We start from the raw sequence: 13,253 nt of genomic DNA, 5'->3' as shown, positions 1-13,253 counted from the left end.
ACGTGTTGTGTTTGTGTTGAAATACCGGCGTACATTGGTGTCGGTATACCAGCGTAATGTAACAGAGATTTACACGTGGTGTGAAGGTTTCGATATATCGGCGTGATGTAACAGAGAGAGTCATGTTGTATATTGGTTTCGATAAATCAGCGTGATGTAACAGAGAGTGTCATGTTGTATATTGGTTTCGATATATCGGCGTGATGTAACAGAGAGTGTCATGTTGTATATTGGTTTCGATAAACCGGCGTGATGTAACAGAGAGTGTCATGTTGTATATTGGTTTCGATAAACCGGCGTGATGTAACAGAGAGTGTCATGTTGTATATTGGTTTCGATGTATCGGCGTGATGTAACAGAGAGTGTCATGTTGTATATTGGTTTCGATAAACCGGCGTGATGTAACAGAGAGTGTCATATTGTATATTGGTTTCGATAAACCGGCGTGATGTAACAGAGAGTGTCATGTTGTATATTGGTTTCGATGTATCGGCGTGATGTAACAGAGAGTGTCATGTTGTATATTGGTTTCGATGTATCGGCGTGATGTAACAGAGAGTGTCATGTTGTATATTGGTTTCGATAAACCGGCGTGATGTAACAGAGAGTGTCATGTTGTATATTGGTTTCGATAAACCGGCGTGATGTAACAGAGAGTGTCATGTTGTATATTGGTTTCGATGTATCGGCGTGATGTAACAGAGAGTGTCATGTTGTATATTGGTTTCGATAAACCGGCGTGATGTAACAGAGAGTGTCATGTTGTATATTGGTTTCGATAAACCGGCGTGATGTAACAGAGAGTGTCATGTTGTATATTGGTTTCGATAAACCGGCGTGATGTAACAGAGAGTGTCATGTTGTAATTGGTTTCGATGTATCGGCGTGATGTAACAGAGAGTGTCATGTTGTATATTGGTTTCGATAAACCGGCGTGATGTAACAGAGAGTGTCATGTTGTATATTGGTTTCGATAAACCTGCGTGATGTAACAGAGAGTGTCATGTTGTATATTGGTTTCGATAAACCGGCGTGATGTAACAGAGAGTGTCATGTTGTATATTGGTTTCGATAAACCGGCGCGATGTAACAGAGAGTGTCATGTTGTATATTGGTTTCGATAAACCGGCGTAATGTAACAGAGAATGCTATGTAGTACTGTGGTGTCGATATACCGATGTAATGTAATAGAGAGGGTCACGTGGTACACTGTTCTCAGCATGATGTTCTGGACGAGGTACAAAAATATAAGTAAATAATATGGTGTATTGCGTAGTTAAGCATGTTTATATGAAAATTATGGCAGCAGTGGCAGTAATCAGCACTGTACAAATGTAAATGAGGAAGCAGCCAACATATTTACCAGTAAGGAGTTTTTTCCCAATAGACCTAAAAGAATTTGAGGTCTTATACCGTTGAGAAGCTGTATATGTAAGTCTGTTGCTCTGGTCTTACGTAATACCCCAACGTGTTGAAATGTGTTTTTCACATGAAATAATTTACCGAGGTGATATGGACCTCGGCACGTCCACAGTAATCCGATTCCCATGCGTACGCGTGAAAACTAATGTTCTGAAAAAGCTGAGTGCTGAAATATTGGATAGAACATTTACACTGTGTTGATTTGTTCCGAATTTAGAATACGTAAAAAGTCACTGAAGTTGTTTGCCATTTACAAGAGACAATATCCCTCGAGATCAGGTAATATGGATGGTATATACCAAAGGGTAGAGCCTGACTGTCAACAGAGAGCAAAATAAAGTGAACTCTTATAAAATTCTCAGTCCGGAAGTTAAATAATTAATCCCGTTTGTTCGGGAGAAACCTGACTACTGTCGAGTTTCAACATACACTGAGGTGAATGACTTCACAAATGTAACGCGGATCATATTCCTAAGGAAACGATATCAATAGAATATTATTTCAGATACAAGAAATAAGTTATTGTATCACAATGAATACAATACAAAGCAAAACAATACAATACAGTACAGTAAATATAATACAATACAGTACAGTACAATACACTACACTACAATACAATACAATAATACAATACATTACAATACAATACAGTACAGTACAATACAATATAATACAGCACAATTTAACACAATACAATACAATACAATATAGTACAATACAATACAATACAATAATACAATACAACAATACAATACAATACAGCACAATTTTAACACAATAAAATACAATAAAACAATACAGTACAATATAATACAATATAATTCAATACAATACAATTTAACAGAACACAATACAATACATTACAATGCAATTCAGCACAATACAATACAGTACACTTTAACACAACACAATACTATACGATAATTGTCTCATCAAATGTCAAATGCACAATTTCATGTCATGACAATAATGCTATTAAGTGTGATCAGAATCGCAATCGGTTGAAAGAGGAAAAAACTGAAATGAACGAAGACAATAACTCTTCTAAAATTTATTTATAAAATTCGGTCAAAAAGAAAAAAAAACAAAAAAACCCTCTTCTAAAACTCCTTAGATGACTCAACACAACACAGAGGAAACAGTGTTGATTGCACGGACGGTTCATGGACGGGTCACAGATAAAGACGTCGGGCGATTTTGAACAGCCCTTCATCTGATCATGGTGGGTTAAACGTACGTGTATCCAATGTCTTAGATGTAAAGTAATCGTTTATCCGGCGTTTCTTCTAAACTTTCTAATCTCTTTCTTGATATTAAAACGTGCATCGTAGATGTAACCATGGTGCTGATGATAATAACCGCGGTGCTGATGATAATAACCGTGGTGCTGATGATAATAACCGTGGAATTGATATACAGAAGAAATCTTACCACTTCCGTCTTTGTTTTCTACAAAATGTATCTAAAGAGAGACAACCCGTGTCCACTTTGTTAAAAAAAATCACCAATTTGTGCAGGAAAGTGGAAAAAAAAATCCTTATTAGTTCTTGTCTTAGACAGAGAAATATTTACCATAGCAAAAGCAATGAAAAACATAGTTTGAAATAATACGTCAGATCTGATTCTTTTGTGATATATGCATAGATTTCAGCTCTTTAATTATAAACATATATAAAAAATCAATATGTATTAACAGAAAAATGAAACTTATTTTACTTAAAAAGTAAAGAACACATTTTTATCGACGATGATTTTCAATATTTCATTTATAAGTAATAGATTTGTTTAATTGGTAAAAGCTTTGCTATCGTAACACTTCAAAGGGCAATGCTCGTTTTTTTATCAATTTACGAATACTTGCTACTTACACTTCAAAATAGCACTTTAAGATGATCTTTTGTATGGCATTGTTTAAGTATCGCTTGCTTGTTATTTCACACAGAAATACTAACAATATCACATATTTACATTAGATAAAGCCCTATAAATATTGACCCATAAAAACTCATCCGTAATCGTATCGATATAAAGCAATATACCAAGTTTAGTTAAAATCGAATGAAAGAAATCTCAGTCTGTAACAGACAGATAGGCAGACAGACGGACAGACAGACCATGGCGGGGATACAAATATATGCTTAGCTTCACTTTTAATAATTCTTCCTGGAATATTAAAACCAAACCAAACATAGTGTAAGGGACAGAACTCGCTTTGATGATGTTGGCCTGTCGTTCTATCGATTCCCCAGTAATAGTACCTGGACTTGTCTGGTATATTTCGGGATAAAATGTAGACACTATGGAGCAGGTCTGTTGACCAGGAGCAAAGGGTCACAGAGAAAACGTCGATCGTCAAAGTACGTGGCATTTGCCAGGCTTATGTCGTGTTCCTGCCAGTTTTGTCTTCCTTACGGGCAAATATATTCAAAATTAAACGACGGGAAATGAATATAAATGAAAACATCAACACATACAATATTGTTCTTTTGCCTGACAAGACAAGTAAAGCACTCCCAGTGGAACTCTCCCGACACTGAACCATTTGGTCTGTGTATATTGATAACGTTTCAACCTCAATATTAGTAGTAATTACTTAAGTCCCCGACTTCCTGAGCGATGGATTCTAATACCAGACGGTTCCACGTAGAAGGTCGCAAGTCCTGTACCTAGTACAGAACCTTAGCTGGACATCAATCGGTTTATATACAATGGATATCACCCTAGAGAGGTCTGTAATTAAATGGTCCTGATGGACTAATGGCTTGTCGTGCTGTCATTGATAACGGTCGTTTCCTAGCATCAAATTCTATATCCAGTCCCCACTTCAGGGTAATAGTACAATTATCGGTAGCCTTGTCAGAAGTCATTTATATACCAGTATGAAAATAACTTATATTTTAACACAATTTTCGTCCACGACGATTTTGTTGTTATATAGATAGAGGAAGTATTTTTACGTGTTAAGCATAATTGGAAATCTTCTTCCAAATCCACTCCATCATTCTTTATTTTAATCATCAACAAAAACCATTCTTCTGGCTATAACAACCTTAATGTCAGACTTCACGTTTAAGAAATACTAAATCCAAACTTGTATCATTCTGCTGTTGAACAAAGTCTGTCTGTAAAGACATCTAAAGGTATTCTGAAATCTGACAATCTTAAGGCAGGTTGAGTTAGTAGTTAATCAAAATCCACTGTAGCTTGTAAGCAATAATGAACGTCGATCTCTTGGGCGATGTTACTATGTTCCATCTAGTTCATGTTATGACAGAAGCAACGTGATTTCTAAACAATAAAAGAACTGATGTTTTAGTACATACTAAGCTATACATATAGCTAAGTTTATATAGAAAACCATTTCAACGAGAGTCCTTACTAAATTGATACTTAAATGCACCAATTCTCCGTTTCAATCGAACAGATATAAAACTAGAGACTAAGACATGCAAGGATGTCCTGATTCTATGCATTGGATTTTCACAGGTTGTCAGGCTGACCTTAGACCCCTTTAACCTTGAAAACTTTAAAATAGGATGCAGAACATAATATTATGACATTTTGCAAGTATGTATGAACCAAATACAATAAGTTCTCTAGACGGAGACAGAGGGACAAGATTAACGCTATATGTCCACCTTCCCTACAAACTGGAGGGACAGGACTAATACAATATACCTTTAACACTAGAAGTGAAATGGTTGGCTTTGGAAAATACAAACAGATCCGAGAGGGACCTTGGCACCGAATATTGTTTGGGCTTTATTTTGATCTTTTCAATTCTTAACGTTCCCACTATCAACCATATGTCAAATCCCACATTTTGGTTTTCCGATCATTCCCAAAATCAGAAAAGCACAATTAGAGACAAAGGAGAAGCGATTTAAAAGATTTGACAAAAATCAATCCAGTACTTGTTAAGAAATTGCCATAATAAATTTTCATGGGTTAAAATCAAAAATGGTTGCCAGTCGGCCATTTTATCTCTCTGATCATGCCCAGAATCAAAAGGAATATAATCTGCACTTACCAAGAAATCAAAATATTAAGAAAATTACAAAGACAAAATCCAAGATAGCCACTCGTCAGTTATTTTTCTGACCATTCCTACAATTTAAAGAACGCAACAATGGGCCAAAGGGAACCTACATATACACATTTCTTTTGGAAGGATCCATCCTTCTCCAAAAATAACTAATAAAATTCGACTGTCAAAAGCGAAGATGGTTGCTTGTTGGTCATTTTGTTTTCCCCTTTAACATGAGAATGCATTCTGGAGAACAAAGAATGAATGGGAATCTACACTGGAAATTTGAAAATGATTTATTCAGTACTTCTAAAGAAACAAGAGTACCGACAACGAAGGTAAATATCAAATAATGATTAAAGAGACGGGTGTACTGAATTACATACAGGTAGTAGCACTATTTGTACGTGTATACACCTGTGGAAGTTAAAAGTCTCTAGAATTACAGACAGCCAGACGGACAATAGACTACAGATGAAGAGCAATTAGAACAGTCCATCAACATATGATGGTGGGTAATAATCCACACTTGGATGTAGTAGAGGTGTGTAAAGGTAGAGAAGTTAACACACCTTAAAATCTCAGGACACATGTGTACCTAGCTGTTGGTAGAAACATCTCAAGTCACATCTACCTTATAGTAAGTATGTAAGGTAGAGAAGTTAACACACCTTAAAATCTCAGGACACCTGTGTACCTAGCTGTTGGTAGAAAAATCTCAATAGTCACATCTACCTTATAGTAAGTATGTAAGGTAGAGAAGTTAACACACCTTAAAATCTCAGGACACCTGTGTACCTAGCTGTTGGTAGAAACATCTCAATAGTCACATCTACCTTATAGTAAGTTAATATAGATGCTATAAGTCTTTAGTTTTCATTATTACACACAACTACAGCACTACACCGAAATGTTTCATAAATCTAGTTTTTAAATTGTGGCTCAGAAAAGCTGCCCTAGATGGATGGAGAGCTCAATTTTACATCTCTTGAAAATGTCTTATTTTGACCTTGGAGGATTGAAACAAACTCGTACATGGGGCGATTTTTGTGGTCTCCGGAAGGTACCAGTAACAATGAGAAGATGGTTGTACTTTTGAGTAGTCAGCATTATTCTAAAATTTTACCTGCAACAGCAAAACTTTTGCTAATTATCAGTACAAGTCGTGTTAATGAGAACTGACAACTTGAGACACTTAAGACTAAATACATAATTTAGCAGAGAAGTATCACATTTGCTTTTAAGACCCAGTGTCTTACTGCAAATATGCACATAAATCTTGTCCAGCTGTTTATGACAGAAATAAGAAACAAAGACTTTCATAAACTAAGCGTTTTATTGATCATTACAGAAAAAGAGATAATTTCGGCAAAAAATACAAACATACAAAAGCTAAATAATTGTATCTATTGGTGAACAGGACTGTAATTTGCAGTCTTACAGTTAGACACAAAGTTGCATGCCATAGAACAATTACTTTGAACAGGACAATCTGAATACCGCCATTTGATGGTGTCATTCTGTCGGCTCGACTCGTTTTGCTATCAAGCATACTTAGCAACTTGTGGTTACATCTTTATAAATTTATTGTTACAGGTGTAGCACTTGGCACTCCCAACTCCAAAGTTCTTCCTAACACAAGTTTTGTTACATTTCGATAAAATGTTCATGTTGTGGGGAAGTTCCTTATATTGAAGCTACACCCGTAACACCAAGCTATCAATATGAAACAGAAATACACAAGATTGTCAAACAAACAGTTTTAGATAACATGGATTTGACTAGAAGATAATTAAATATCAATTGTTAATTGAATGAAGACAAATGGCTAGAAAAGCAACAGGATGATACTGGAACCACTCAATGATACATACTTCTAAGATAGTTGTCCACTATCAATCTAGTATTATAAGCTCATTATGTACATACATGTATAGATGAAATTCTCCATGAAGTTGAAATGTAAAACTGGAAGCAAAATTGTCACAATTAAGCTATACTGATGAAGAAATATATTATATGTCTACAAATTTTCCATCAACATGACAATTCTCACCATCAATGGCACAAAAATTTGACACAGTACAGTATAGTAACTTGGCAATTTTAAGTCACACACAAAACAATACCTATGAACTGTGATACTGTTACATGGAGTATGAAGATTACACGGAGGATACATAACAGTGTTGAAACATACATAGTATTAACATGCATGGCAGTCATGGTTTTGTTTTGGTCCCAAACACCAACTTGATCAATAGCACTAAACTTGTACAGGGTGAAAACATTCTAACACAGTTGCTGACAAGAAATATTTCTCATCAAACATTTATTTGCATGCAGTTTTTTTCGTGCATTGTGCAGAATTTTATCGTAACACAAACTTGTCCACACTTGATGTTGATGCTAAAAGTTCTTCTGCTCTAAGGAATTACGTTTACACCACTTTTTGAGCTGTACACAGCAAAAGCACCATTCATTGTTATGATTGACTGTCTAACCTAGGATATTGCCTATATGGAGAGGAACTGTACAAACTGGTATGCATTGCTTAGTGCAAATAAACATACAAGAGATTAACTACCAGACACTAAGCTACTACTTGTTATTTGTATACAGCTATTTACAGATTCAGCACTTGAGTATCTCCATTTAACTATCCAGCACTAGTCTTTCTATACTCAGTGTCTTTTCTCATGCCAACCTTGCGCAATTAGGTATCTGGAAAATGTCAATATTTTATACTAATTAAATTCTAGTTTTGTTTTTCTGCCTAACTTAAGCATATTTCATTTAAGAAAATACTAAGATTTTGTTATCAATATTTGGCGACATTTGTTAGGCCTACCCAAACTCAGCTGGTAAACAAACACTACAACTACCCCTGGTAAGTACTATTACTATGTTATACATTATATCCTTTCGGAGAAGTAAGTTTTATTATTGTTGTAACATAAAAGAGAACCTAACAGCTTCTGAATAACAACTTCTGGCACTGTCTATAAACCGAACTGATAAAGAACACACAGAATCCAACAACAAATTCATTCTTAATTAATAACAGCCTTTGTTTTCAATCTTTCTGTTCCAGTAGGACTGAAATTATTGGTCAGACTTCCAGAATTGCATAGTCACTAACAATAAACACTTTGTTGTATCTTCCATTACCAAAACACGACAATGACCTAATGTCTTCTGAATGATCACTCTCAGAATGCGTTTGATTCTCTATTTATTTGTATTTATTCTGGAGACAGAAAACAATTAAGAAGAAAAAGAATTCTGAAAAAAAAACTTTGCAAGTGTTTACATACACAAGGTTACTCTCTTTACTCTAGTTATAGACTCTCTATGTGTCTTTTCTAGAGGAAGTAATCGTTCACACAAATCGCTGCACTAACTACTACTAACAACAAAGACTTGATTATATTTCGTAATCAGTGCAGGTTACACACAACTCAAAATCAAAAATACTGTTGAAGAGGAAAGATGCTTTTAAATAAACAATGTGAAACTGCTTGATGATGGGGTGCATCTCTGAGACAAAAATCAGATGACTTCAATGCTGTGCTTTTGTAAAAAAATAATCAGAAATGAAAACCTGAAATCAATGACATGGAATGTAAACTGATAACAAAAAAAGTACAAAATATATGATGTTTAAACGTAAACATTTCCATATGACTAGGGTTTCAAAATAACTCAACCAGTTTGATACCAATGTGTTACTGCAGTAAATCACTTTGACATGTAGTCAGCATTTTGATTCTTAACTGGTTGTAGTACAAAATAAAACTCTGTTCACATGAATACTCAGCAACCAATGAAAATGCTCAATGTAAATTTAAATATTGCCAAAAAGCCTTCAACAGAGAAAATATAACAAAAAAAAAAAAATTTAAAATAGAAGCTGCCAATAAATTGAGAAAATACTGTGTACGATAAAGAGGTATGCATTTAAACAAAACTTAACATCCAGGGAGATCAACATGAAAACTGACAATCACACTTTCTCACAAAAACAGTACAAGGTTGGTTTAATGTAGATAAATAATCCATAAAACTGTGCAGACATTGTTCTTTGTCCTTTCATTTGACGACACCGTGAACACAGGGCAGAGTAAAAGGGCGGGGTAGATAGGTAGGGGTTATACCCCTTAGTCAGAATTGGTGATCTGTAAATTCAGTTTGTTCCTCCGGACTTCCTCAATTTTACGCTCCTGGAAAACAACAGTGAAAATATTTTATTGCATTGTGAGAAATAGTTTCAAATATCTTTGAGTTTGTCTCCTTCAATATTGTATGTTTTTCTCTATCATCAATGTCTTATAACAATTTTTCAAACTTAAATTTCTCTCTCTTTTTCCATTAAAGAATATTTCCATATTTGATGGGAATACTTAGTCAAGAACTAATTTCTAAAATACCAGAATTATCTTACTGAATAAGAAATTAAAAAATAAAGAAAAGAAAAGAAAAAACCTTTCATTATTTGTTTCATTCTAATAAAGGAGACAAACATGAAAAAAGTTAGAAAATTTTAAGTGTATAAAAGTTTACAACAGCATGCTCATGTATTTTTCTAAAACAAAACAATCCAAGTCACCACCACAAACAACAGTTGGCCGTTCAGCATTGTATTCACTAATTATTTCCCATTTCTCATATAAAATTGAAAGCTAGACTTGAAGCCCACACCAAAAACAGATAGTCCTCAATCTTACATGTTCCTTGAGCCGATCTTGCAGTGCTCGCAAGTGCTCTTCACGGTTCCTTAGAGCATTTTCCATCTTGTTTATCATTTTCTCTTCCTGTGCTTTGTTGATGTTCTCACTGGCCTTGCAAACATCCTCAATATGTTTTGCCTATCAAATACAGTCCATGCGACAGAAATTAGCAACAGAAAATTTATGTACGGTAATGACAACCAAATTTTATGAAGTGTAATCTTCTGCTCTATTTTACAACAATGTAAGTCAAAAACAGGAAGCCTCACTTTGGCATGAAATGATGAAAGGGCACTTGCCTTTGAAAATTATACCTGAAATAACTTTTCTTCTAATTGTAATAAATGGCCAGATATGAGGAAATTTCTTCCTCTATGTTGGTGAAATCAGAAAGAAGACACACCAGAGTAAAGTGACATGAGGACAAGGATACACAGAACAATAAGTTAAAAATGACAGGTTTACAAGCAGAAAAATAAAAAGGATTAGGGAGATAGATATCTCAAACAGCTTCTATGATTTTAAAATATGTGAAAATTTGAATCAAACAATTATACATGATATTCAGAAAAGCATTCTTTAAACAGCAATTTAATTTAGATATTAATGTACTAAAGGATGGTTTGTGGGAAATAAAACTATCATTTCACATGAAAATATATTTATCAATGTATTCTAAAATAATGAGAATGATAGATAAGAAGCCAACAGAATAAAACACAAAGGTGATGAAGAGAGAATGGGCATGAGGACTGTTCAGCCAATCAGGTCATTTCACACCTACTATAGTAACAAGCACTGTATGTATACATTCGAGTACATGAAATGTTTTTCTTCTGAATCATATGTTTGATTGATTTGCTTAACACCGTACAGGAGAAATATAATTTTTTGACTGATTCTCCAAAGTAACATGCCAGGATATTTTGTGAAATGACAAGCCATGCCCAAACTCCAGAACATCATACTGACAGGCAAACACTGATCTTACGTGATCTTTGAGGCGGACTAGCAAGGCTTGCAGTTGAGCTTTACGGTTTTCCTCTTTTGCTTCAAGTTTCTGATCAATTTTTTCTTTTAAGCTGAGATCTTTGGCCATACTGTCACTATTTTTACAAACTTCTTCCACCCTGGCCAACTGTTGTTATCAGACACAAATCAAAGACAACATCAATATCTAAAACAACATCCAGTCTACTGAGAGTCAAATCTTCCACATCATTTTGTATGTGTTTTACTCATTATAATTTTCTCATACATATATTATGTAATACTTTGACAGAATGTGCTTGGAATATCTTGAACAACAATGCGACTCATTAACCGTAAATGATCAGTATTATAGTTAGACGGGGAAGATTGAAGTTGAATACCATATAAAACAGTAATTCTAATATAGTTAATGGTAAAATCTGAAACTATCCAACCAGCTGAAAGGCATCAAGATATCTAACAAACAAATGAAGTTGTGGTAATAACGTACATGATCTCGGAGCTTGTCTTGAAGAGCCATAATTTGGAGTTTGCGGTTCTCCTTTGTGATTTCCATAGACCTACGTAGCTTGTCGTGTGCAGCTCTGGCAAACTGCTCCTCCTGTTCCATCGATTTTGACATTACTTCTTGGATTTTTGTTTTCTCTCGTGCAGCAAATTCCACTTTCTGTGCCTCTATGGACTATAAAGTAGATAGAAAAGTGATGCAATACAGAATTAAACATGATCACTAGTCATACTTGTGACACACTATATTATTCTATTTGCAGCTTTTGACAGAAGCATGCTAATCTCACTGTCATAAAACATCAATCATATAAAAACCAGGGTAGACTTCACCAATAAAAAGTAATATCTCCACCAGCACATTGAATCATAAAAAGTTTTAAGAGCAGACGTTAAATGTCAATATATGATACTTATGACAATGTAGACCACCGAGAGGTTCATTATTTAACATATTAAAATATAAAGGTTGGTTAAAGAGTGGTGCTGGTGTCTGTCTTAATCTTGGAATTTTACACTTAAAAAAAAGTACACCATATATATCATGATGCCAGAAACATACACAGACCCTACATTGTAACTCTTCTACAAACCCTGATATTCTGACCTCTAAGCACCAAGGTATTTAACAAAATAGTCTGATCTGCTTTATCTGAACCATTCACCCATTTAGGCTTTAACTTCTGGAGGTATATATAGACTGAGAGCTGTTCCTTGGCATTATTGTAAAAGCTGGCCATATAAAACTGATGATCTTCATATCTTTCTCTTTCCTAATGACTTCTCTTAACAACCAGAGGCCTATGGGCTTTAATGGTCATCCTACTACAAAATCTTTCAGCAGGGAGAAGAGTTATTTTTTTCTACTTTGAATGAAATCTTACTAAGAAGCTGTTTCCCATGTTGTAGATAGTAGTTTTGGTGAGCAGTAGGTAACTGTAACAAGTGTTACCTATTAGTAGTAAAGTTTTCAGACAGCATTCAACCCAAAATCTGAGTCAGTTTCCTTTCTGAAGGCAAAGCTGCAGCTGGCTGCCATGTGAAAGCTTTGACACAGCAAAAAATAACATTTTGTGGGCTACCTTTCCCTAACATCCCTACCAATTTTTAGCTCAATGGCACCACTGAAACTGGAGATGTTTAGAATATGTTTTTCAAGTTTCAAGATGGTGGCTATTGCGACCATGGCGGCCACCTTGGATTTCAGACTAACCCAAAAAATATCAACACTTAGTTAGGACCATCTCAGGATAATTTCAGACACGTTGGGAGTTCAATCCCACTGGTGAAACTTGAGAAGTTTAAAATAGGTGTTGTGCAGAAAAACCACGATTACACAATCACATTACAAAATGACCTCCCTGACTGCCATATCAAAGTTTTAACAAGGTCGAAAATAGCAACACTTTGTTGGCTACCTTTCCTTAACATTACCACCAATTTTTAGCTCAATGGCACCAGTGGAACTAGAGAAGTTTAAAAGAGAAGTTTCAAGATGTTGGCCATCTTGGATTTCAGACATACCTGAAAAATAACAACATTTGGTCGGGACCACCTCAGGATAAGATTGA

At 35.0% G+C, this 13,253-nt stretch overlaps 1 protein-coding gene across 2 annotated transcripts in view; it reads right to left on the bottom strand.

The window, feature by feature from the left end:
• Window positions 1-9,373: 9,373 nt before the first annotated feature.
• Window positions 9,374-13,253, bottom strand: part of LOC132562889 (stathmin-like) — a 39,001-nt gene continuing 35,121 nt past the window's right edge. For both annotated transcript variants that reach the window (XM_060227665.1, XM_060227666.1), the window contains exons 4-7: window positions 11,666-11,857; window positions 11,174-11,320; window positions 10,180-10,320; window positions 9,374-9,675 (exon numbers count right to left, since the gene is read on the bottom strand). In XM_060227665.1, coding sequence (XP_060083648.1) covers window positions 9,613-9,675; window positions 10,180-10,320; window positions 11,174-11,320; window positions 11,666-11,857 — 543 coding nt within the window. In that variant the 3' untranslated portion in view covers window positions 9,374-9,612. The remainder of the gene's footprint in view (window positions 9,676-10,179; window positions 10,321-11,173; window positions 11,321-11,665; window positions 11,858-13,253) is intronic.

The sequence above is a fragment of the Ylistrum balloti genome, unplaced genomic scaffold (assembly GCF_031769215.1).
Source record: "Ylistrum balloti isolate Yb309-2 unplaced genomic scaffold, AGI_CSIRO_Ybal_v1 Utg371540, whole genome shotgun sequence".
Lineage (NCBI taxonomy): Eukaryota > Metazoa > Mollusca > Bivalvia > Pectinida > Pectinidae > Ylistrum > Ylistrum balloti.
This window is presented reverse-complemented; position numbering and strand designations above follow the sequence as displayed.